The sequence below is a fragment of the Nerophis lumbriciformis genome, linkage group LG31 (genome assembly GCF_033978685.3).
Source record: "Nerophis lumbriciformis linkage group LG31, RoL_Nlum_v2.1, whole genome shotgun sequence".
NCBI lineage: Eukaryota > Metazoa > Chordata > Actinopteri > Syngnathiformes > Syngnathidae > Nerophis > Nerophis lumbriciformis.
This window is the reverse complement of record NC_084578.2, coordinates 1,200,883-1,228,241: the sequence shown is the minus strand read 5'-3', so window position 1 is coordinate 1,228,241 and position 27,359 is coordinate 1,200,883. Positions and strand designations below refer to the sequence as shown.

The 27,359-nt window shown below is 34.8% G+C and overlaps 2 protein-coding genes across 3 annotated transcripts; one reads left to right on the top strand and one right to left on the bottom strand.

Annotated features, from left to right (window-relative positions):
* Window positions 1-3,556: 3,556 nt before the first annotated feature.
* On the top strand, window positions 3,557-17,883 carry nms (neuromedin S). 2 transcript variants are annotated; one of them, XM_061926212.1, is made up of 7 exons: window positions 3,557-3,681; window positions 9,815-9,861; window positions 10,009-10,062; window positions 12,269-12,292; window positions 12,545-12,598; window positions 15,193-15,267; window positions 17,742-17,883. In XM_061926212.1, exons 1-7 carry the CDS (start codon window positions 3,618-3,620, stop codon window positions 17,748-17,750), a joined length of 327 nt encoding a protein of 108 aa, XP_061782196.1. In that variant the 5' UTR covers window positions 3,557-3,617; the 3' UTR covers window positions 17,751-17,883. The 2 variants fall into 2 exon arrangements, with proteins under 2 accessions (XP_061782196.1, XP_061782195.1); XM_061926211.1 differs by having other exon boundaries at window positions 12,266-12,292.
* A 2,380-nt stretch (window positions 17,884-20,263) lies between these two features.
* Window positions 20,264-27,095, bottom strand: pdcl3 (phosducin-like 3). Its single transcript, XM_061926406.1, has 6 exons — window positions 26,929-27,095; window positions 26,660-26,771; window positions 24,459-24,549; window positions 24,184-24,327; window positions 22,609-22,817; window positions 20,264-21,009 (listed from the first exon to the last, which is right to left on the bottom strand). Exons 1-6 carry the CDS (start codon window positions 26,932-26,934, stop codon window positions 20,864-20,866), a joined length of 708 nt encoding a protein of 235 aa, XP_061782390.1. The 5' UTR covers window positions 26,935-27,095; the 3' UTR covers window positions 20,264-20,863.
* Between the last annotated feature and the right edge of the window lie 264 nt (window positions 27,096-27,359).

The following is a 27,359-nucleotide window of genomic DNA, read 5'->3' as shown; positions in this document are numbered from 1 at the left end:
GGTGATGACGGGTGAGGACAGGTGAGGACAGGTGAGGACAGATGAGGACAGGTGAGGACAGGTGATGACAGGTGATGACAAGTGATGACAAGTGAGGACAGGTGATGACAGGTGATGACAAGTGATGACAGGTGATGACAGGTGAGGACAGGTGAGGACAGGTGAAGACAGGTGATGACAGGTGAGGACAGGTGAGGACAGGTGAGGACAGGTGATGACAGGTGAGGACAGGTGAGGACGGGTGATGACAGGTGAGGACAGGTGATGACAGGTGAGGACGGGTGATGAAAGGTGAGGACGGGTGAGGACAGGTGAGGACAGGTGAGGACAGGTGATGACAGGTGAGGACAGGTGATGACAGGTGAGGACAGGTGATGACAGGTGAGGACAGGTGAGGACGGGTGATGAAAGGTGATGACAGGTGATGACAGGAATGGACAGGTGAGGACGGGTGAGGATAGGTGATGACAGGTGAGGACATGTGAGGACGGGTGATGAAAGGTGAGGACAGGTGAGGACAAGTGAGGACAGGTGATGACAGGTGAAGACAGGTGATGACAAGTGAGGACAGGTGCTGACAGGTGAGGACAGGTGAGGACAGGTGAAGACAGGTGATGACAAATGAGGACAGGTGAGGACGGGTGAGGACGGGTGAGGACGGGTGATGACGGGTGAAGACGGGTGATGACGGGTGATGGCGGGTGAGGACAGGTGAGGACAGGTGAGGACAGATGAGGACAGGTGAGGACAGGTGATGACAGGTGATGACAAGTGATGACAAGTGAGGACAGGTGATGACAGGTGATGACAAGTGATGACAGGTGATGACAGGTGAGGACAGGTGAGGACAGGTGATGACAGGTGAAGACAGGTGATGACAGGTGAGGACAGGTGAGGACAGGTGATGACAGGTGAGGACAGGTGAGGACAGGTGAGGACAGGTGATGACAGGTGATGACAAGTGATGACAGGTGAGGACAGGTGATGACAGGTGAGGACAGGTGAGGACAGGTGAGGACAAGTGATGACAGGTGATGACAGGTGAGGACAGGTTGAGGACAGGTGATGACAGGTGAAGACAGGTGATGACAGGTGAGGACAGGTGAGGGCAGGTGATGACAGGTGATGACAGGTGAGGACGGGTGAGGACAGGTGAGGACAGGTGAGGACGGGTGAGGACAGGTGATGACAGGTAATGACAGGTGAGGACAGGTGATGACAGGTGATGACGGGTGAGGACGGGTGAGGACAGGTGATGACAGGTGATGACGGGTGATGACGGGTGAGGACAGGTGAGGACAGGTGAAGACAGGTAAGGACAGGTGATGACAGGTGATGACGGGTGATGACAGGTGATGACAGGTGATGACGGGTGAGGACGGGTGAGGACATGGGATGACAGGTGATGACGGGTGATGAAAGGTGATGACAGGTGATGAAAGGTGATGACAGGTGATGACAGGTGATGACATGTGAGGACGGGTGATGAAAGGTGAGGACAGGTGATGACAGGTGAGGACGGGTGATGAAAGGTGAGGACAGGTGAGGACAAGTGATGACAGGTGAGGACGGGTGAGGACGGGTGATGACAGGTGAGGACAGGTGAGGACGGGTGAGGACAGGTGATGACAGGTGAGGACGGGTGAGGACAGGTGATGACAGGTGATGACAGGTGAGGACGGGTGAGGACAGGTGATGACAGGTGATGACAGGTGATGACAGGTGATGACAGGTGAGGACAGGTGAGGACAGGTGAGGACAGGTGTTTCAGCAGTCTTGATGTGAGATGAGTGAAAGAAGTGAGATGTGTTCAGACGTCTCATGCTGCTGTGAATGTGGACTCACTTCTCCTCTATCTACTATTCCATCTTCTCAGGTGAGCGTCCATCTTTGTCCTCACTAACATCATTACATCTTCTAAGGTGAGCGTCCATCTTGATGTGCAGCTGACACGGGCCTAACGAGGTGTGTGGATAGCAGCTGCTAACGAGATGCTAATGAAGACAAACTCCAGCAAGATGGTGACATCATCCCCACTTTCCTTTTAATACTATTACTCTACACCTTGCACTACATTATACATACATACATATATACTCACCATTTACCAATATACATACATACTCACCATATATACTCACCATTTACCATTATACATACATACTCACCATATATACTCACCATTTACCATTATACATAATTGTTAAAAATACTCACCATTTACCATTATAAATACTTATAATAAATATTCACCATTTACCGTTACACACAAAAATATATTAATTCACACAATATACCATGATATATATAAATACACATTATTTACCATTATATGTAAATTCACATCATTTAACATTATATATAAAGATAATAAATACACACTATTTACCATGATATATAAATATATATATATAGACACGATTTACCATGATATATAAATACATAAATACACACCATTTACCATGATATATAAATATATAATTACACACTATTTACCATGATACATATATATATAAATAGACATTTATAATGATATATAAATAGACATTATTTACCATACTATATGAATATATAAATACACACTATTTACCATATTTAAATACATAAATACACACCATTTACCATGATATATAAATACACACTATTTAACATATATAAATACACACTATTTACCATGATATACAAATATATAAATACACAACATTTACCATGATGTATAAATATATAAATACACACATTTACCATTATATATGAATATATAAATACACACTATTTATCATGATATATAAATATATAAATACACACATTTACCGTTATATATGAATATATAAATACTCACTATTTACCATTATATATGAATATATAAATACTCACTATTTACCATGATATATAAATACACACTATTTACCATGATATATAAATACACAGTATTTACCATGATATATAAATACACACTATTTACCATGATATATAAATACACAGTATTTACCATGATATATAAATACACAGTATTTACCATGATATATACATATGTAAATACACACCATTATAATGTGTCTATTTATAAATAGACAATGTTTACCATGATACTTCATTATACGTCTCAGTCAGTTTACGCTATTTGACTTTTTTGAGATACTTTTGACCTGTATTTTCACAGCCATGAACTTCTTTTTACGCTTGCGCGACAACACAAGTGTTCAATCAGAATAACTTTGCAGTCACCCTTTGCCACCATTCATCGCCATCATTTCCCAGAAGGGGCGTGCGTGTCATCATGGTGGGAAGTGTGTGTGTGTGTCTAGGTGTGTGTGTGTCTAGGTGTGTGTGTGTCTAGGTGTGTGTGTGTGTGTCTAGGTGTGTGTGTCTAGGTGTGTGTGTCTAGGTGTGTGTGTGTGTGTCTAGGTGTGTGTGTGTGTCTAGGTCTGCTCATGCACGTAGGCCAATAATTGATGTGGGATGGCGGCGGCGTGCAGCATGTCAGCCCTCAAAAGTCTGCACCTCACGGCAGCGAGCCAAGTGCACCAAAGCAAAGCGCACCAAGGAGCAGAAGAAAAAGCGAAGTGCACCAAGGAGCAGAAGAACTTTTTTGTTTTTGTGTGGCGTGAAAGACGACGATGAACCTTCCCACAATGCAACACTTGACTCTTGTGTGTTTGTTGTGCTGCTTCAGCTTCACGTGTGAGTTTGACAACTTTTTATCACCTCCACATTTTTATTTCATTGAAAGTAGATTTGTGTTTACATCCTGATGACACAAACATTTATTTATTGTTATTATATTATTTGTGTTTACATCCTGATGACACAAACATTTATTTATTGTTATATTATTTGTGTTTACATCCTGCTGACACAAACATTTATTTATTGTTATTATATTATTTGTGTTTACATCCTGCTGACACAAACATTTATTTATTGTTATTATATTATTTGTGTTTACATCCTGCTGACACAAGCATTTATTTATTATTATTACATTATTTGCGTTTACATCCTGATGACACAAATATTATTGTTATTATATTATTTGTGTTTACATCCTGATGATACAAGCATTTATTTATTGTTATTATATTATTTGTGTTTACATCCTGCTGACACAAGCATTTATTTATTGTTATTATATTATTTGTGTTTACATCCTGATGACACAAACACTATTATTATATTATTTGTGTTTACATCCTGATGACACAAACATTTATTTATTGTTATTATATTATTTGTGTTTACATCCTGATGACACAAGCATTTATTTATTGTTATTATATTATTTGTGTTTACATCCTGATGACACAAACATTATTATTATATTATTTGTGTTTACATCCTGATGACACAAACATTTATTTATTGTTATTATATTATTTGTGTTTACATCCTGATGACACAAACATTTATTTATTGTTATTATATTATTTGTGTTTACATCCTGCTGACACAAGCATTTATTTATTGTTATTATATTATTTGTGTTTACATCCTGTTGACACAAACATTAATTATTATTATATTATTTGTGTTTACATCCTGCTGACACAAATATTATTGTTATTATATTATTTGTGTTTACATCCTGCTGACACAAGCATTTATTTATTGTTACTATATTATTTGTGTTTACATCCTGCTGACACAAACATTATTATTATTATATTATTTGTGTTTACATCCTGCTGACACAAGCATTTATTTATTGTTATTATATTATTTGTGTTTACATCCTGCTGACACAAGCATTAATTATTATTATATTATTTGTGTTTACATCCTGCTGACACAAACATTTATTGTTATTATATTATTTGTGTTTACATCCTGCTGACACAAACATTTATTATTATTATATTATTTGTGTTTACATCCTGCCGACACAAACATTTATTATTATTATATTATTTGTGTTTACATCCTGCTGACACAAACATTTATTTATTGTTATTACATTATTTGTGTTTACATCCTGCTGACACAAACATTTATTTATTGTTATTATATTATTTGTGTTTACATCCTGCTGACACAAACATTTATTATTATTATATTATTTGTGTTTACATCCTGCTGACACAAACATTTATTGTTATTATATTATTTGTGTTTACATCCTGCTGACACAAACATTTATTATTATTATATTATTTGTGTTTACATCCTGCTGACACAAACATTTATTTATTGTTATTATATTATTTGTGTTTACATCCTGCTGACACAAACATTTATTATTATTATATTATTTGTGTTTACATCCTGCTGACACAAACATTTATTTATTATTATTACATTATTTGTGTTTACATCCTGCTGACACAAACATTTATTATTATTATATTATTTGTGTTTACATCCTGCTGACACAAACATTAATTATTATTATTATTATATTTGTGTTTACATCCTGCTGGGACAAACATGTATTTATTATATTTATTTGTGAATATTATTGTTGTTAATGCACACATAACCTCAAAATGCAAATACTGCACATTTGACTAAAAACATCACCGATTATTATTAGTAATAAAATGTCCATCACTTCTTATTCATGCTAGCAATATTACTAATTGACTGTCAGAAACAGTCTGCATTATTTATATTATTATTAATGTACTTCAATAAGTCTATCAACAACAAGTGTAATAAAAGGCTAATGTGAAAGGATTAAAATGTTTCATTGCGATTAATTGCATTCTTTATTAAATTAATGGTGATATCATTTTTCATCATCAATGAGTGTTTTATTACCATGATTGGACAATTCATTTGATTTAAATAAATGTTTTTTTTAAACAGGTCAACACAAAAAGGACTTAAACACACTTTTAACAACAATAATAAAAAAAAGATCTGCAGTGTTTTGGTGTCTTGCCAGATTTTGTAGGAATACAGAATTTGTATTCCTGCTGTAGGAGCACTTGCATTCAGAGAGGAGGTGCACATTGGTTAAGATAGCACTTTTATGCATTAATAGCCAGAGGTGGGACCAAGTCATTGTTTTGCAAGTCACAAGTAAGTCTCAAGTCTTTGCCCTCAAGTCCGAGTCAAGTCCCGAGTCAAGACAGGCAAGCCCCGAGTCAAGTCCAAAGTCAAGACTGGAAAGTCTCAAGTCAAGTCCTAAGTCCTGCATTTTGAGTTTCGAGTCCTATCAAGTCCTTTTAACCACAGACTAATATATTAACACAGATTGTGTATGCTTTTCAAACGCTGTATTTATTTATTAAAACAAGTGCATTTTAAATTGCAGGAAAGAAAATTGTGCTGACATTGCACTTTATAATAGCACTATTAACCAGTCATTTTAAACATTAACTCATTCCTTTACAGAACAAACACATTGAAAAATAAAGTGCAAATGTACTTATTTGTACAAACGTGTTAACATTGGAAAAACATGACATATACGTGAACATAACAAAAAAGTTGTACTTTTTATATGTCAGGGCCCTATGCTGCATTGCATCTGCAAAAGACCAAATTAGCCAAGAGTCTGTCAGTCATTTGTGCACGATGGGGGCGTAGTATGATGCCACCATGGCTGAAAACTCGCACCACTGGAGCACTGGAGGCAGGCACTGCCAAGACTCTCATGGCCACTCGGAACAGTGAAGGAAGAGTCTTCATGTTCAATGCCCAAAACAAAAGGGGGGAGAGAGTTTGTTTGGGTTGGTGCACTACTTGTAAGTGTATCTTGTGTTTTTTATGTTGATTTAATTAAAAAAAGAAAAAAAATATATATATATTTCTTGTGCGGCCCGATACCAATCGATCCACGGCCCGGTGGTTGGGGACCACTGAGGTAAACAACAAACAGTATGTCAGAAAGCTAGCTAAAACGGTACACATATTCATAATATAGTATACATTTTAACTGACCTTTATTTTACTATTTTTGTCTTTTTTTTAGGTGGCTAAAATACGCGGTGCTGCTGACCGCCGTCTAACGTTACGTGTGATATATTGACTAACGTAACCCTGCTTAAAAAAAATCACTGAACAAAAAGTATGAATAAGGTAGTGAACTGCAACAGATTCCCGTGTTTGCAATAACGTTATAACGTTAGCAGTGAGTTTACAGCCTCACTGATTTAACTACACAGCAAATAAAAGTCACGTTACTTAGCCAATAAACGTTATCTTACATTCAAAACTTACCCTTCTTTGTGCAACTTCAAATGACGGACGAAGTTGGAAGTTGTTGCCTCTCCATCAGTCATTTTGGAACCGCATGTGTTGCATACTGCAAACCGTTTTGTGTTGACCACCTCGTAATTTTTATACCCAAACAAAATGATTTTAGGTATCATTTTTTGTTCACTGGCGTGTGGTTTGGACATGTCTTCTTCGTTGGTTGTCCTGCAATTTGATTGGATGAATGCTGTGTGATGAAAACAAAGTAGATGTAATTTGATTGGCTGTTGTACTGAGAGCACACCAGCTGACACACGCAACGCTGATAGACAAGTACACAATGAAAAATACGCAGCGCTCCCGAATAACTTTTTCATCTTTGGGTTTTGGGGAAAGTAGCAAGTCATGTCAAGTCATGTCAATTCAAAAGGCTCAAGTCCAAGTGAAGTCACAAGTCATTGATGTTAAAGTCGAAGTCGAGTTGCAAGTCTTTTTACATTTTGTCAAGTCCAGTCTAAAGTCATCAAATTCATGACTCGAGTCTGACTCGAGTCCAAGTCATGTGACTCGAGTCCACACCTCTGTTAATAGCACAAAATGTGGATTGCTACGATCATGCTTTTATTGTCAAAGGTGTTTGTTGGTGTAATCTGTGATATTTCTACCTGAATAAATATTGTGTACATGTTGCAGAAGTTCCTGGTACTCCTATCTCTGCATGACAATGTTTGAACCTTCTCTGTTTGTTAATAAAATGTCATATTTAGTCTGTTAAATATTCTGTAATTGAGGACTATCAATCAAAACAATATAGTCTTTATTTTAATCCGTCAGAAAGATTAGTATTAACAGAAAGATTAGTGCTAAATGAGTCGTTAAAATAAATGCAAACCCCGTTTCCATATGAGTTGGGAAATGGTGTTAGATGTAAATATAAACGGAATACAATGATTTGCAAATCCTTTTCAAGCCATATTCAGTTGAATATGCTACAAAGACAACATATTTGATGTTCAAACTCATAAACGTTTTTTTTGTGCAAATAATCATTAACTTTAGAATTTGATGGCAGCAACACGTGACAAAGAAGTTGTGAAAGGTGGCAATAAATACTGATAAAGTTGAGGAATGCTCATCAAACACTTATTTGGAACATCCCACAGGTGTGCAGGCTAATTGGGAACAGGTGGGTGCCATGATTGGGTATAAAAAAACAGCTTCCCAAAAAAATGCTCAGTCTTTGACAAGAAAGGATGGGGCGAGGTACACCCCTTTGTCCACAACTGCGTGAGCAAATTGTTGAACAGTTTAAGAACAACGTTTCTCAAAGTGCAATTGCGAGAAATTGAGGGATTTCAACATCTACGCTCCATAATATCATCAAAAGGTTGAGAGAATGTGGAGAAATCACTCCACGTAAGCGGCATGGCCGGAAACCAACATTGAATGACCGTGACCTTCCATCCCTCAGACGGCACCGTATCAAAAACCCACATCGATCTCTAAAGGATATCACCACATGGGCTCGGGAACACTTCAGAAAACCACTGTCACTAAATACAGTTGGTCGCTACATCTGTAAGTGCAAGTTAAAGCTCTACTATGCAAAGCGTTAAGCCACTTATCAACAACACCCAGAAACGCCGCCGGCTTCTCTGGGCCCGAGATCATCTAAGATGGACTCATGCAAAGTGGAAAAGTGTTCTGTGGTCTGACGAGTCCACATTTCAAATTGTTTTTTGGAAATATTCGACATCGTGTCATCCGGACCAAAGGGGAAGCGAACCATCCAGACTGTTATCGACGCAAAGTGTAAAAGGCAGCATGTGTGATGGTATGGGGGTGCATTAGTGGCCAAGACATGGGTAACTTACACATCTGTGAAGGCACCATTAATGCTGAAAGGTACATACAGGTTTTGGAACAACATATGCTGCCTTCTAAGCGTTGTCTTTTTCATGGACGCCCCTGCTTATTTCAGCAAAGCCACATTCAGCACGTGTTACAACAGCATGGCTTCATAAAAAAAGAGTGCGGGTACTTTCCTGGCCCGCCTGCAGTCCAGACCTGTCTCACATAGAAAATGTGTGGCGCATTATGAAGCGTAAAATACGACATCGGAGACCCCGGACTGTTGAACGACTGAAGCTCTACATAAAACAAGAATGGGAAAGAATTCCACTTTCAAAGCTTCAACAATTAGTTTCCTCAGTTCCCAATCGTTTACTGAGTGTTGTTAAAAGGAAAGGTGATGTAACACAGTGGTGAACATGCCCTTTCCCAACTACTTTGGCACGTGTTGCAGCCATGAAATTCTAAGTTAATTATTATTTGCAAAAAAAAGTAAAGTTTATGAGTTTGAACATCAAATATGTTGTCTTTGTAGCATATTCAACTGAATATGGCTTGAAAAGGATTTGCAAATCATTGTATTCCGTTTATATTTACATCTAACACAATTTCCCAACTCATATGGAAACGGGGTTTGTACATGTAAGTATGGTATGTTATAGCAGCAGTATTGTCAGCAATGGTTGTTGATAATTATATTCAACTAATATTACCACTTTTATTCATATTAAAGACGAAATTGTTGTGTACTGTTGTCTAATGTTGTGTAATGTTTAATGTTGTGTACTGTTGTGTAATGTTGTGTAATGTTTAATGTTGTGTTCAGATGCCAGTCCTTACAGCAGGTGGGAAGATGACATCGTGTTCAGAAAGGTATTACCACACACACACACACACACACACACACACACACACACACACACACACACACACACACACACACACACACACACACACACACACACACACACACACACACACACACACACACTTACTTCAAGGCTTGTTGTGTGCTTGCAGCTGAGAGAAGTTTCCAGTGAAGAAGAGAGTGGATCTTCATGGAGAGATCAGCAGGTTGGTCCAGCAGCAGTAGAACATGTTCTCCATGCATTGTGTAGCAGTAGAACATGTCCTTAGAACTTTTCTGGAGAACAGTAGAACATTTACTCCATGCATTGTGTTGCAGTAGAACATGTCATTTAGAACTTTTCTGTAGAACAGTAGAACATGTTCTCCATGCATTGTGTAGCAGTAGAACATGTCAGTAGAACTTTTCTGTAGAACAGTAGAACATTTACTCCATGCATTGTGTTGCAGTAAAACATGTCATTTAGAACATGTCCTTAGAACATGTCAGTAGAACATTTCCTTGAAACATGTCAGTAAAACATGTCCTTAGAACATCTCAGTAAAACATGTCAGTAGAACATTTCCTTAAAACATGTCAGTGAAACATGTCCTTAGAAGAGGTCATTAGAACATGTCAGTAGAACATGTCCTAAGGACATGTCCTTAGAAGATGTCAGTAGAACATGTCCTAAGGACATGTCCTTAGAAGATGTCAGTAGAACATGTCGATAGAAGATGTCAGTAGAACATGTCAGTAAAATATGTCCTTAGAAGATGTCAGTAGAACATGTCAGTAAAATATGTCCTTAGAAGATGTCAGTAGAACATGTCCTTAGAAGATGTCAGTAGAACATGTCCTTAGAAGATGTCAGTAGAACATGTCAGTAAAATATGTCCTTAGAATATGTCAGTAGAACATGTTGATAGAAGATGTCAGTAGAACATGTCAGTAAAATATGTCCTTAGAAGATGTCAGTAGAACATGTCGATAGAAGATGTCAGTAGAACATGTCAGTAAAATATGTCCTTAGAAGATGTCAGTAGAACATGTCCTTAGAAGATGTCAGTAGAACATGTCAGTAAAATATGTCCTTAGAATATGTCAGTAGAACATGTTGATAGAAGATGTCAGTAGAACATGTCAGTAAAATATGTCCTTAGAAGATGTCAGTAGAACATGTCGATAGAAGATGTCAGTAGAACATGTCAGTAAAATATGTCCTTAGAAGATGTCAGTAGAACATGTCGATAGAAGATGTCAGTAGAACATGTCCTTAGAAGATGTCAGTAGAACATGTCCTTAGAAGATGTCAGTAGAACATGTCAGTAAAATATGTCCTTAGAATATGTCAGTAGAACATGTCGATAGAAGATGTCAGTAGAACATGTCAGTAAAATATGTCCTTAGAAGATGTCAGTAGAACATGTCCTTAGAAGATGTCAGTAGAACATGTCAGTAAAATATGTCCTTAGAATATGTCAGTAGAACATGTTGATAGAAGATGTCAGTAGAACATGTCAGTAAAATATGTCCTTAGAAGATGTCAGTAGAACATGTCGATAGAAGATGTCAGTAGAACATGTCAGTAAAATATGTCCTTAGAAGATGTCAGTAGAACATGTCGATAGAATATGTTGGTAGAACATGTCCTTAGAAGATGTCAGTAGAACAGGTCCTTAAAACATGTCTTTAGAACATGTCAGTAAAATGTGTCCTTAGAAGATGTCAGTAGAACAGGTCCTTAGAACATGTCTTTAGAACATGTCACTAGAATATGTCCTTAGCACTTTTCTGTAGAACATGTCAGTAGAACATGTCGATAGAAGATGTCAGTAGAACATGTCAGTAGAACATGTCCTTAGAAGATGTCAGTAGAACATGTCGATAGAATATGTTGGTAGAACATGTCCTTAGAACATGTCAGTAGAACAGGTCCTTAAAACATGTCCTTAGAAGATGTCAGTCAAAGATGTCAGTAGAACATGTCCTTAGAACATGTCTTTAGACCATGTCACTAGAATATGTCCTTAGCACTTTTCTGTAGAACATGTCAGTAGAACATGTTCTCCATGCATTGTGTAGCAGTAGAACATGTCAGTAGAACATGTTCTCCATGTGTTGTGTAGCAGTAAAACATGTCAGTAGAACATGTTCTCCATATGTTGTGTAGCAGTAGAACACGTTCTTATAACTTTTCTGTAGAACATGTCAGTAGAACATGTTCCCCATGCATTGTGTAGCAGTAGAACATGTCTCTAGAACACATCCTTAGAACATGTCAGTAGAACTCGCCCTCAATGTGTTGTGTAGCAGTAGAACATGTCAGTAGAACATGTTCTCCATGTGTTGTGTAGCAGTAGAACATGTCAGTAGAACATGTTCTCCATGTGGTGTGTGGTCCCTTCCTAACCTCCTGTGTTCTTCCAGCAGCAAGTCCAGAACCTTTTCAAGAGGGTAAGTTCTCTTGGCACGTGAAGAACACAACAATGTTTTCACTTTCACGTTCTTGTTTATGAAAGAACCATTACGTCATGTTCCTGTTCATGAAAGAACCATTACGTCATGTTCTTGTTCATGAAAGAACCATTACGTCACGTTCTTGTTCATGAAAGAACCATTACGTCATGTTCCTACTTCTCTGGCCAGTTCCTCTTCCATTGTTCCAAATACGATGTTTGATAAACACGTTCCTTCTTCTCCGCCCAGTTCCTCTTCCATTATGCCAAAGCAAAGACCTCCGATGGCCCAGAGGAACCTCTGGTGAGCAGCACTCCACTCTCATGTTGCATCATTTTCTTCTGTTTCGTCACTTTTCTTAAGATAGCATGCTAACGTTAGCATGCTAACTTTCCTTAAGATAGCATGCTAACTTTTCTTAAGATAGCATGCTAACTTTTCTTAAGATAGCATGCTAACTTTTCTTAAGATAGCATGCTAACTTTTCTTAACATAGCATGCTAACTTTTCTCAAGATAGCATGCTAACGTTAGCATGCTAGCATTTGAGCTAATCTTACTAATTTCAACTTAAATATCATTGCTTTCGATAACTTGCCGCCATCGTTTTGTTTTGTGCCACAGTTTGCTAACTTTTCTTAAGATAGCATGCTAACGTTAGCATGCTAACTTTTCTTAAGATAGCATGCAAACTTTTCTTAAGATAGCATGCTAACGTTAACATGCTAACTTTCCTTAAGATAGCATGCTAACTTTCCTTAAGATAGCATGCTAACTTTTCTTAAGACAGCATGCTAACGTTAGCATGATAACTTTCCTTAAGATAGCATGCTAACTTTTCTTAAGATAGCATGCTAACATTAGCATGCTAACTTTCCTTAAGATAGCATGCTAACTTTTCTTAAGTTAGCATGCTAACTTTTCTTAAGATAGCATGCAAACTTTTCTTAAGATAGCATGCTAACGTTAGCATGCTAACTTTTCTTAAGATAGCATGCTAACATTAGCATGTTAACTTTCCTTAAGATAGCATGCAAACTTTTCTTAAGATACCATGCTAACGTTAGCATGCTAACTTTCCTTAAGATAGCATGCTAACTTTTCTTAAGATAGCATGCTAACATTAGCATGCTAACTTTCCTTAAGATAGCATGCTAACTTTCCTTAAGATAGCATGCTAACTTTTCTTAAGATAGCATGCTAACTTTTCTTAAGATAGCATGCAAACTTTTCTTAAGATAGCATGCTAACGTTAGCATGCTAACTTTCCTTAAGATAGCATGCTAACTTTCCTTAAGATAGCATGCTAACTTTCCTTAAGATAGCATGCTAACTTTTCTTAAGACAGCATGCTAACGTTAGCATGATAACTTTCCTTAAGATAGCATGCTAACTTTTCTTAAGATAGCATGCTAACATTAGCATGCTAACTTTCCTTAAGATAGCATGCTAACTTTTCTTAAGTTAGCATGCTAACTTTTCTTAAGATAGCATGCAAACTTTTCTTAAGATAGCATGCTAACGTTAGCATGCTAACTTTTCTTAAGATAGCATGCAAACTTTTCTTAAGATAGCATGCTAACGTTAGCATGCTAACTTTTCTTAAGATAGCATGCTAACATTAGCATGTTAACTTTCCTTAAGATAGCATGCAAACTTTTCTTAAGATACCATGCTAACGTTAGCATGCTAACTTTCCTTAAGATAGCATGCTAACTTTTCTTAAGATAGCATGCTAACATTAGCATGCTAACTTTCCTTAAGATAGCATGCTAACTTTCCTTAAGATAGCATGCTAACTTTTCTTAAGATAGCATGCTAACTTTTCTTAAGATAGCATGCTAACGTTAGCATGCTAACTTTCCTTAAGATAGCATGCTAACTTTCCTTAAGATAGCATGCTAACTTTCCTTAAGATAGCATGCTAACTTTTCTTAAGACAGCATGCTAACGTTAGCATGATAACTTTCCTTAAGATAGCATGCTAACTTTTCTTAAGATAGCATGCTAACATTAGCATGCTAACTTTCCTTAAGATAGCATGCTAACTTTTCTTAAGTTAGCATGCTAACTTTTCTTAAGATAGCATGCAAACTTTTCTTAAGATAGCATGCTAACGTTAGCATGCTAACTTTTCTTAAGATAGCATGCTAACATTAGCATGTTAACTTTCCTTAAGATAGCATGCAAACTTTTCTTAAGATACCATGCTAACGTTAGCATGCTAACTTTCCTTAAGATAGCATGCTAACTTTTCTTAAGATAGCATGCTAACATTAGCATGCTAACTTTCCTTAAGATAGCATGCTAACTTTCCTTAAGATAGCATGCTAACTTTTCTTAAGATAGCATGCAAACTTTTCTTAAGATAGCATGCTAACGTTAGCATGCTAACTTTCCTTAAGATAGCATGCTAACTTTCCTTAAGATAGCATGCTAACTTTTCTTAAGACAGCATGCTAACGTTAGCATGCTAACTTTCCTTAAGATAGCATGCTAACTTTTCTTAAGATAGCATGCAAACTTTTCTGAAGATAGCATGCTAACCTTAGCATGCTAGCTTTCCTTAAGATAGCATTCAAACTTTTCTTAAGATAGCATGCTAAAATTAGCATGCTAACTTTTCTTAAGATAGCATGCACACTTGTCTTAAGATAGCATGCTAACGTTAGCATGCTAACTTTTCTTAAGATAGCATGCTAACATTAGCATGCTAACTTTCCTTAAGATAGCATGCAAACTTTTCTTAAGATAGCATGCTAATGTTAGCATGCTAACTTTTCTTAAGATAGCATGCTAACTTTTCTCAAGATAGATTTTTAAAGATGGCAAGAGGCGTGGAACTTTTTGAAAGTGGAATAGTTTGATGACCTTGGATGTTTTGTTGTTGACCTTCAGTCCGACTCGGTTCACCCGCTGATGAGACTTTCACCACAACTGTCCCAGAGGAGGAAGAAGACCTTCGTGCTGCTGGTGAGACTCAACAACAACACCACTTCAACACCACCACCACTTCAACAACACCACCACCACTTCAACAACAACAACACCACTTCAATAACACCACCACCACTTCAACAACACCACCACCACTTCAACAACAACACCACTTCAATAACAACACCACCAACTCTAGATGCTGTTATGTATTTCAACATCATTATTTTGAATTACTTGGATTTCTTTTAGATAACATTTATTAAAATTATTTATAAAACACTTTGTTATATGTTTAAAAAAAAATACTGCAAAATGATATATATTTTTCATGAGTAGTAAAATACTGTGAATATTAACTATACTTTAAAAACATTTCAAATATACTTGAAACATTTAAAATGTATTTGAACATAATTGTTTTTAAATATTTGGATTTTTTTTTAGTAAAATTTACTCAAAAGTATTTACAAAAATACTTTTATATGTTAAAAAATACTGTAAGAAAATATTAAAAAATTGTAAATATTTAAAATAAATTATATAACTAAATTATATATTATTAATTAAATAAGTAATTATTTATTATAAATTATATATAAATAAATAAAATAAATATTATAAAATATTGTTTTTTTAATGAGTAGAAAAATACTGTGAATAATAACTATACTTGAAACATATTTTAAATATTCTTGAAACATTTGAAATATATTCGAACATAATTATTTGTAATTATTAAAAAAAAAATGTTTTTACTCAAAAGTATTTAAAAATACTTTTATATGTTATAAAATACTGTAAAAAAATATATTTTTAATAAGTAGAAAAATACTGTGAACAATACCTATACTTGAAAGATATTTTAAACATATTTGAAAGATTTTAAATATATTTGAACATAATTATTTTTAATTACTTGGATTTTTTTTTTTAACTAAAATTTACTCAAAGATATTTCAAATACTTTGTTATAAAATACTGCAAAAATGTTCTTAATAAGTAGAAAAATACTGTGGCTAATAAATATACTTGAAACATTTTAAATAATGTGAACTTAATTATTTTTAATTACTTTTTAAGAAAAATAAAATGTACTCAAAAGTATTTAAAAAATACTTTGTTATATGTTAAAAAATACTTCAAAAATATCTATTTTGAATTAGCAGAAAAATACTGTAAATAATACCTATACTTGAAAAATATTGAAAATGTATTTGAAACATTTTAAATATATTTGAACAAAATCATTTAAATTACTTGGATTTTTTAAAATAACTTTTACTCAAAAGTATTTAAAAAATACTTTGTTATATGTTAAAAAATGCATCAAAAATATCTATCTTTAATTAGCAGAAAAATACTGTAAATAATACTTATACTTGAAAAATATTGAAAATGTATTTGAAACATTTTAAATATATTTGAACAAAATCATTTAAATTACTTTGATTTTTTTAAATAACTTTTACTCAAAAGTATTTAAAAAATACTTTGTTATATGTTAAAAAATACTTCAAAAATATATATCTTTAATTAGCAGAAAAATACTGTAAATAATACTTATACTTGAAAAATATTGAAAATGTATTTGAAACATTTTAAATATATTGGAACAAAATAATTTAAATTACTTGGATTTATAAAAATAACATTTACTCAAAAGTATTTTAAAAATACTTTGTTATATGTTAAAAAATACTTCAAAAATATCTATTTTGAATTAGCAGAAAAATACTGTAAATAATACCTATACTTGAAAAATATTTAAAATGTATTTGAAACATTTTAAATATATTTGAACAAAATAATTTAAATTACTTGGATTTTTTAAAATAACTTTTACTCAAAAGTATTTTAAAAATACTTTGTTATATGTTAAAAAATACTTCAAAAATATATATTTTGAATTAGCAGAAAAATACTGTAAATAATACCTATACTTGAAAAATATTTAAAATGTATTTGAAACATTTTAAATATATTTGAACAAAATCATTTAAATTACTTGGATTTTTAAAAATAACTTTTACTCAAAAGTATTTAAAAAATACTTTGTTATATGTTAAAAAATACTTCAAAAATATATATTTTGAATTAGCAGAAAAATACTGTAAATAATACCTATACTTGAAAAATATTTAAAATGTATTTGAAACATTTTAAATATATTTGAACAAAATCATTTTAAATTACTTGGATTAAAAAAACAAAAACATTTACTCAAAAGTATTTTAAAAATACTTCAAAAATATCTATCTTTAATTAGCAGAAAAATATTGTAAATAATACATACATAAAAATGTTATATGTTAAAAAATACTGCGAAAAATATTCTTATTGGAGTCACAGTTTCCAAAAATCAATTTGAAATCATTGATTTTGAATGGATTTTAGTGTGTGGATGAATAAGGAGGGTGAATGGGATGTAAATAGCTGCGCAGGTCAAGAAGTGTTGACGTGCTGCACACAAACTGACTCTCTTGCTAACAAACTTTGTGTCCTGACAGAAAATCTGAGCCGGACTGCAGAGTCTGGAGGACTGAGAAGAACACAAAAGTCCGAAGCGGACGCCAAAGGTCAACTTCCCGCTCGTGTGCCGGGACATTAAAAACATTTGATGAGGTTCCCGGCAGACGAGCTCGATGCTTGTAAACACAACTCGGAGTGTCGCACTTCTGCACCGTGACACAATAAAGAGTCGCACAATCACCTTTGTGTCCAAGCTTGCTTCCTGTGTCTGCCTTACAACAACTCCACACCTTGCTCTGATTGGCAACTGGACTGAAACGGGGTGTCCAAAGTGCGGCCAAGGGGCCATTTGGGGCCCGCGACACAGCCTGCAATATACATTACACCAAAAAACTACAAGAACGTGCAATTTTGGGAGAGATTGCGTGTGTGAATGCGGAAATGCTAATGTTAGCATGCTAACAGATAATGCTGTAAAATTGGCAAAAAGAGTTAGCGCGCTAATGTTAGCATACTAGCATTTTAACGTTAGCATGTGTCAAATACCAAGTTATGACTCTGAGGTGCTTGGCTGAAAAATTGTCTAAAAGAGTTAGCATGCTAGCATTTTAACATTAGCATGTGTCAAGTACCAAGTCATATGACTCTGAGGTGCTTGGCTGTAAAATTGGCTAAAAGAGTTGGCGTGTTAATGTTAACATGCTAGCATTTTAACGTTAGCATGTGTCAAGTACCAAGTCATATGACTCTGAGGTGCTTGGCTGTAAAATTGGCTAAAAGAGTTAGCGTGCTAATGTTAGCATGCTAGCATTTTAACGTTAGCATGTGTCAAGTACCAAGTCATATGACTCTGAGGTGCTTGGCTGTAAAATTGGCTAAAAGAGTTAGCGTGCTAATGTTAGCATGCTAGCATTTTAACGTTAACATGTGTCAAGTACCAAGTTATATGACTCTGAGGTGCTTCGCTGTAAAATTGGCTAAAAGAGTTAGCATGCTAGCATTTTAACATTAGCATGTGTCAAGTACCAAGCCATATGACTCTGAGGTGCTTGGCTGTAAAATTGGCTAAAAGAGTTAGCGTGCTAATGTTAGCATGCTAGCATTTTAACGTTAACATGTGTCAAGTACCAAGTCATATGACTCTGAGGTGTTTGGCTGTAAAATTGGCTAAAAGAGTTAGCGTGTTAATGTTAACATGCTAGCATTTTAACGTTAGCATGCGTCAAGTACCAATGCATATGTCTCTGAGGTGCTTGGCTGAAAAATTGGCTAAAAGAGTTAGCATGCTAGCATTTTAACATTAGCATGTGTCAAGTACCAAGTCATATGACTCTGAGGTGCTTGGCTGTAAAATTGGCTAAAAGAGTTAGCGTGCTAATGTTAGCATGCTAGCATTTTAACGTTAACATGTGTCAAGTACCAAGTTATATGACTCTGATGTGTTTGGCTGTAAAATTGGCTAAAAGAGTTAGCGTGTTAATGTTAACATGCTAGCATTTTAACGTTAGCATGTGTCAAGTACCAAGTCATATGACTCTGAGGTGCTTGGCTATAAAATTGGCTAAAAGAGTTAGCGCGCTAATGTTAGCATGCTAGCATTTTAACATTAACATGTGTCAAGTACCAAGTTATATAACTCTGAGGTGTTTGGCTGTAAAATTGGCTAAAAGAGTTAGCGTGTTAATGTTAACATGTGTCAAGTACCAAGTTATATGACTCTGAGGTGCTTGGCTGTAAAATTGGCTAAAAAAAGTTATCATGCAAATGTTGGAAATGCTAGCTGAGGCTGAGCTAATCAGTGGCCACAATACTGAAGAGTGTTGTCTGATTGTGTGGTCTAGAGCAGTGATCCCCAACCACAGGGCCGCGGCCCGGTACCGGTCTGTGGATCGATTGGTACCGGGCCGCACAAGTAATAAAAAAAAAATATTTATTTTTTATTTTTATTAAATCAACATAAAAACACAAGATACACTTACAATTAGTGCACCAACCCCAAAAACCTCCCTCCCCCATTTACACTCATTCACACAAAAGGGTTGTTTCTTTCTGTTATTAATATTTCTGGTTCCTACATTATATATCAATATATATCAATACAGTCTGCAGGGATACAGTCCGTAAGCACACATGATTGTATTTTTTTATGACAAAAAAAAACATACCATACCCAGCTCAGCTCCTGTTCTCCTCCATGTGTAAAGTGAGAAACACAGCTGATGCTCCAGAAGGAAGTACCGTATTTTTCGGACTATAAGTCGCAGTTTTTTTCATAGTTTAGCCGGGCTCCAGTGCGACTTATATATGTTTTTTCCTTCTTTATTATGCATTTTCGGCAGGTGCGACTTATACTCTGGTGCGACTTATACTCCGAAAAATACGGTAACCCCAAAGATAGCAAATGGTAAAAAAGAGTGCATATTTAACTGTATAAATAACTAGGACCTTCATGATGCATTTCAGGCTAACTAGCTAACTAAGTAGCAGCATTGTTTTAGAGCGGGAATGTAACTTTTGCCTGCAAAACAACAAATGTAGGACGTGCACAGAGGTTCTATAGTGTGCTAGACAGGTTTTTATTTGTCAAACACAGACCTGGTGTAAAGTGGCGCTAATACATTTTACTACAAGCAGTGATGAATACTTACTTTCTTGAAAAACTGTCTTATGTCCATTTTGCATCCGTTCACGTTCTTGTACTGCAGCGCTGTGTGCTTCAAAGCTGCACACCTGCAGGACCGCAAGCAAGGTCGCAGAGAAAATGTGGACTGGATTTTTAGTGATGTGGGCGTTTTTTATATGAACAAGTGGAATGGATTGGATATTGACGCACTAAAGGGGCTCTCTACCTTAACGCTATGAAGTGAGGGGAAACTGAGGTTATAGGATTATTTATTTCAACTCATATTCGGGCCACTTTATAATGAATATGTCGGCATGTATTTGTAAAAAAAAATAAAATAAAATAAAAATAAATAAAATATAACACCAAATTATTTAGGGGGGCTTAAGAATATTTTAGGGGGGCAAGAGCCCCCCTAAAATAGGCCTAACAATGGCAATGTTGGACAGAAAGAAGAAGTTTAATGTACTTGGAATTGTTTCCTTGGCAGTCCTTTAAGGAGGTTTCCATGGCGACCAGTTCAGTAAGGCAGGAAATTCAGTCCTCATCCTCAGACTCACTGGTCCTGCGAGTGGGCAGCGAGGACCTGATGGACGACATCAGTTTGTCCTCAATTTGCTTCCGAGGGTTCTCCTCCAGCTCCGTCTTCACCGCGCCGCTCTCTGATATCCTCCACTCCAGTTCTGTGGGCACACCACACCACACCACGGGACGGGATGATAGACAGGAAGTGGTGGTCAGTGTGAATAGTTTTACAAACATATATATATATATATATATATACACATGAAATATGACATGATTAGTTGTCTAATCAAGCATGGCGGCCTCTGCTGGCGACGTGAAGAATGCAACTCATGAATCAAGAATTGAAGTCTAAATACTTGATAGTCGGAGCTAAAAGTATGAAAATAAACAATGTTCTCCGATTAATGTGCATATTTAATAATACACTTTGATGTTTTCAGCTCATTAAAATTAAAATATTACATATAACAAAAACATTTCTGAAAAGATTACAGTTGGATAAAAATATTCATATAAGCCCATTTCCACCACAAAAAAAAAGTAAAATAAAATAAAAAATAAAAAATGATGATTTATGAAAGTTAAAATGATTAAATAAAAAGTCATGATGAGATTAAAAAAAAGTCATAATTATGAGATTTAAAAATTTCGAATTTATGAGATAAGAAGTCAAAAACAATGACATCAAGTTAAAATGATGAAAGGAAGTCATAGTTATGAGATTTTAAAAATCGAATTTATGAGACAAAAAGTCTGAAATATATGATAAAGTCATAATTATGAAAGGAAGTCATAATTATGAGATTTAATAAAAATCTAAATTATGAGATAAAAAGTCAAAATAATGAGATAAGAAAGTTAAAATTATGAGATACAAAGTATAAACCATATGATAACGTCATAATTATTAGATTAAAAAAAAGTAAAATAAAATAAAAAATAAGAAATTGATATATGAAAGATAAAATTATTAAATAAAAAGTCATAATGATGAGATTAAAAAAAGTCACAATTATGAGATTTAAAAAATCAAAACAATGAGATAAGAAAGTTACAATTGTGAGATAAAGTTGAAATCATGAAAGGAAGTCATAGTTATGAGATTTTAAAAATCAAACTTATGAGATAAAAAGTCAAAATAATGGGATAAGAAAGTTAAAATGATGAGATAAAAAGTCTGAAATATATGATAGTCATACTTGTTAGATTAAAAATCATAAATATGAAGGAAAAAGTCATAATTATGAGATTTAAAAAAAAATCTCAATTATGAGATAAAAAGTCAAAATAATGAGATAAGAAAGTTAAAATTATGAGATAAAAAGTCTAAACAATATGATAAAGTCATAATTATTGGATAAAAAAGTCCTAAATATGAAATAAAAAAAACTGTTAATTTTCTCATCATTTCAACTTTTTATCAGATAATTATGACTTTCTTATATAATTTAGACTTTTTATCAGATAATTATGACTTTCTTATATAATTTAGACTTTTTATCAGATAATTATGACTTTCTTATATAATTTAGACTTTTTATCAGATAATTATGACTTTCTTATATAGTTTAGACTTTTTATCAGATAATTATGACTTTCTTATATAATTTAGACTTTTTAATCAGATAATTATGACTTTCTTATATAGTTTAGACTTTTTATCAGATAATTATGACCTTTCCAAATATTTGTCATGTGCTGAAAAAACATTTGAGAGAAAATGAGTGAAAGTAATATTTGAACAGTAACACTACCTTCCAAGGTGAGCTTCATGCCGCCAAAGACCAGCGGCCCGATGAACTGCGCCTTGATCTGGTTGTCCAGGTAGACGAAGACCGTGGGCAGGTTGCGGTCTGGGTAGTTGGCGATGCAGGTGGTGGAGATGGACTTGAGGAACTTGGTCTGAGGGAACTTGTGGGCCAGAGCGCTGAGGTGTTGGTTGATGAGCGAGCACAGAGGGATGCTGGTGGGACACAGAAACTGCTTTCAAACTGATTTCAGAGTGGTTTGGAAACGGGTTTGAAACTGGTTTCAGAGAGGTTCAGAAACTGGTTTCAAAGTGCTGCGAAGGCTGGTTTCAAAGTAGCTTACAAACTGGTTTCAAAGTGGTTTGCAAACTGGTTCGGAAACTGGCTTCAAAGTGGTACGAAAACTGGCTTCAAAGTGGTTTACAAACTGGTTTCAAAGTGATTTGAAAACTGGTTTCAAAGTGGTTTACAAACTGTCTTAAAGTGGTTTCAAAATGGGTCTTAAAGTGGTTTTAGACTGGTCTTAAAGTGGTTTGAAATTGTTTTTGAACTGGTTTTAAACTTTTTAAACAGTTTTTTAAAAACTTTTTAAACTGGTAATAAAGATTTATTTTTTTTAAACTACTTTAAAACCATTTTAAAGTAGTTTTAAAATGGTTTTCTAAAGTAGTTTAAAAGCATATTTGACCTGGATCTAAAAATGTTTTTCTAACTGTTTTAAACTGGATTTAAAAAGTGTTTTCAAAACCTGTTTTACAGTGGCTTTAAACTAGTTTTAAAAAGTGTTTTGAACTGGTTTTTAAAATGTTTTTAAAGTAGTTTTAAAAGGCATTTTTTAAATATTTTTAACTGGTTTTATAATGTGTTTAGTGTTTTAAAATGCTCCCACCAGGTTTTCCAAACTGGCTTTAAAGTGGCTTTTAACTGGTTTAAAAAAGCGTTTTTAAAGTGGTTCTCAAAAGAAGTTTTAGATAGTTTTTTTTTACCAGATTTCAAAGTGTTTTCAAAATGTTTTTAAAATAGTTTTAAAAAGTGGCTTTAGACTGTTTTAAAGTGTTTTTGAACTGGTGTTAAAAAAGTGTTTTAAACTCATTTAAAAAAAGTGTTTTCAAAACCTGTTTTAAAATGGCTTTGAAAATGGTTTGAAACTGGTTTTAAAAATGATTTGAACTAGTTAAATTTTTTAAAGTGGTTTTAAAAACAGTTTTTAAATAGTTATTGAAGTTTGTTTTAACTGGTTTTATAATAGTTTAGTGCTTTTAAACTGGTTTTAAAATATTTTTCTAATTTTTTTTCAAAGAGTTTTTAAAGTTTTTTGTTTTTTTTACTGGTTTTAAAGTGTCTTAAGTGGTTTTAAATGTTTTTAAAGTGTTTCAGTGGTTAAAAAGTGGATTTGGACTGTTTTAGAGCGGTTTTAAAGTATTTCTAGTCTTTTTACAACGGTTTTCAAGTGGTTTAAAATGTTTTGAAAGTTTTTAAAAAGTGTTTTTGAGGGCAGACTTCCTAGCACTGCTTGTAGAGGTGTAGCACCAAGCAGGTGTCCTCGCATGTGTTTTAGAGGTGACCCCACACCCCTCTTACCCTTGCTTGTAGAGGTGCAGCACCACCCAGATGCCTTCGCCAGCCTTGTTGACCTCGTTGATGTAGTCCTGACCCGAGATCTCCGTCACCTCCCCGAAGATGTTCTTGGCCTGACTGGCCTTCCACTCCGCCAGACGCTTCTGTCTGCGCACACACACACACACACACACACACACACACACACACACACACACACACACACGCAATGACACACACAATCAGACACATATGACGGAATACTTCCCAGCTCACCTTTGTGGACAGGAGAGACTCACCTGTACATCTCTATGGCCGCCTCGTCGTCCTCTTCAAAGTCATCCTGGTTCTCCTCCAGCTCCTCCAGCGTCATGTCCTCGTAACTTTTCACTGCTCACACAAAATATTTTTAGTATGTCAGCGGAGAAGTAAAGTGTGTCCACTTTCATCCATGAACAGGAAGGTCAACCAACGAACGAGATTTCTCTACAGAATCCATCAATCAATCAAAAAACACCTGCACATCTTACACAAACTGCACCGCAAGGCAAAAGAAGGACAACAGAAGGTGACAAAAATCATAGAAAAGGTCAAAGAAAGGTAAAATAAGTAATTTAAAAAGTAAAATATGTAAATAAAACGCAAAAGAAGGTAAATAAAAGTGAAATCAATGTAAATAAAAGGTAAATAAAAGGTAAAAAAAGAATATAGAAGGTAAAAGAAGAATTTTTTTTAAGAAATATGTTATTAAAGGTAAAAGAAGGTAAATGAAGGAATGCACAAGTTAAAAAAATAGTACATAAAAGTTTAAATAAGGAAACAAAAGGTAAATAAAAGGTAAATGAAGGAATATAGAAGGTAAAAGAAGTAAATACAAGGTAAAAAAGGTAAAACAAGTTAAACAGAAAGTAAACAAAGAATATACTTGGTAAAATAAGGTAAATAAAGAAATATAGAAGGTAAAAGAAGGTACATAGAAAATAAAAGGAGGTAAACAGAAGACAAACAAAGCAAATACGAGGTAAAAGAAGGAATATAGAAGGTAAATAAAACATGTTCAATAAGGTAACTAGAAGGTAAATAAAAATAAGTTAAATTAAAGTTAAAAGAAAGTACATAAAATGTAAAACAATGAATATAGAAAGTAAAATAAGTAAATAAAAGGTCAATGTTAAATGGAAGGTAAATAAATGGTAAAAGAGGAAAAAAGGTAAAACTCAGTAATATGAAAGTAAAATAAGCAAATAACAGTCAAAGAAGGTAAAAAAAAAAAAGATAAATAAGGTAAATGGAAGGTCAAAGAAGGTACATAAAAGGTAAAAAACAAGATAATGAAGGTCATGGCAAGTAGAAAAATATTTATTTAACTATTTTCCCTCAAATGAATGGAACAAACTAATAACTCGATGACTCCATGAATGGAACAAAGTAATAAATATATGACTACATGAATGGAACAAAGTAATAAATATATGACTCCATGAATGGAACAAACTAATAACTCGATGACTCCATGAATGGAACAAAGTAATAAATATATGACTACATGAATGGAACAAAGTAATAAATATATGACTCCATGAATGGAACAAAGTAATAAATATATGACTCCATGAATGGAACAAAGTAATAAATATATATGACTCCATGAATGGAACAAAGTAATAAATATATGACTCCATGAATGGAACAAAGTAATAAATATATGACTCCATGTATGGAACAAATTAATAAATATATGACTATGAATGGAACAAAGTAATAAATATATGACTATGAATGGAACAAAGTAATAAATATATGACTATGAATGGAACAAAGTAATAAATATATGACTCCATGAATGGAACAAAGTAATAAATATATATGACTCCATGAATGGAACAAAGTAATAAATATATGACTCCATGAATGGAGCAAACCAATACATAGATGAGTGGATGACTAAAATAATGGCCAGCTGCAGACTTAAAAGAGAAGAAAATGTAGACCCCCAACATGGCCAAAAAATAAAATAAAATACTCTTAAAAGCTCACAATATTATCAACATTGAAGTCAAATAATCTATCAATCGCACCTTCCTGAGCTCAAAGTGTAATTAAAATAAATGATTAATTTTTATCACATAAGCAAAAGCAGGTGAAGAGAATATAAGCAGAATGAACAAAATGTCACTTTGAAACAGACTGCGAGTGATGTCGCCCCCTGCTGCATCTGCACTGTATTACATCATGTCGCCCCCTGCTGCATCTGCACTGTATTACATCATGTCGCCCCCTGCTGCATCTGCACTGTATTACATCATGTCGCCCCCTGCTGCATCTGCACTGTATTACATCATGTCGCCCCCTGCTGCATCTGCACTGTATTACATCATGTCGCCCCCTGCTGCATTTCCACTGTATTACATCATTTCCCCTCCCAATCATTACGTCTTTAGTGGCCTGGAAGCTCAACAATTCAAAAGAGGACTAAAAAGAGAAGAATGTTGTTTCGCACCGACGGACTGATGTTGTTCTTCCTCGTCGTCTTGTGGGGTTTGAAGCTCTTTAGGCGGAAGAATGCCTTTCTTCCTCAGGATGTCATTCCACTCCGTGTCCTCGTTTGGGTCCTGGACACAAAACTACGACTTTTAACTCGGGAACACTTTCACTTTTATTCTTATGTTGCAAGTAGGTAAGAAACACATGCAGCTGAAGCTACAAGCTAAGCTAACTTTACGAAAACATCAACAGCTCGTTAGTAAAAGTGATCTTTAGGGAACAAACCTGCATTTTGTCCAACGGAAGAAGAAGTTAATGTCCAACGGAAGAAGAAGTTAATGTCCGACAGAAGAAGAAGTTAATGTCCGACAGAAAAAGAAGTTAATGTCCGACAGGAAGCACACTTCTCCTCTCACCGAAACAGGAAGCAGAAGGACCGCGCGCACACGTACAGAGTCCGACCAGAAACAACGCTCGTCCCAAACATGTCCTAATTACAAAAAGTGGCTCACATGAATGTATTTTGAAGACATAAAATGCAAAAATATTTTCTCTAACATATAAATTGATGTTTTTAACTCAACATAATATTGTTTTAAAGTGATTTGAAGTGGCGATGGAAATGAACCCCAGAGAACAATAATAAAAGTGACACAAACTTCCGCTTAAGGCTCAATATGTCCATATAAGGAATGGCAGCGCAGAATTCCATTTGT

Bases quoted from the DNA above. Each gene is read 5' to 3' on its own strand.
- nms (XM_061926211.1), top strand. From the start codon at position 3,618: ATGAACCTTCCCACAATGCAACACTTGACTCTTGTGTGTTTGTTGTGC. The intron at 3,682-9,814 runs GTGAGTTTGACA...TGTTGTGTTCAG, and splicing joins GTGCTGCTTCAGCTTCACGT to ATGCCAGTCCTTACAGCAGG. The intron at 12,599-15,192 runs GTGAGCAGCACT...GTTGACCTTCAG, and splicing joins ATGGCCCAGAGGAACCTCTG to TCCGACTCGGTTCACCCGCT.
- pdcl3 (XM_061926406.1), bottom strand. The intron at 24,550-26,659 runs GTGCGAAACAAC...TTGTGTGAGCAG, and splicing joins AGAACAACATCAGTCCGTCG to TGAAAAGTTACGAGGACATG. The intron at 21,010-22,608 runs GTAGTGTTACTG...GTGTGCCCACAG, and splicing joins CATGAAGCTCACCTTGGAAG to AACTGGAGTGGAGGATATCA.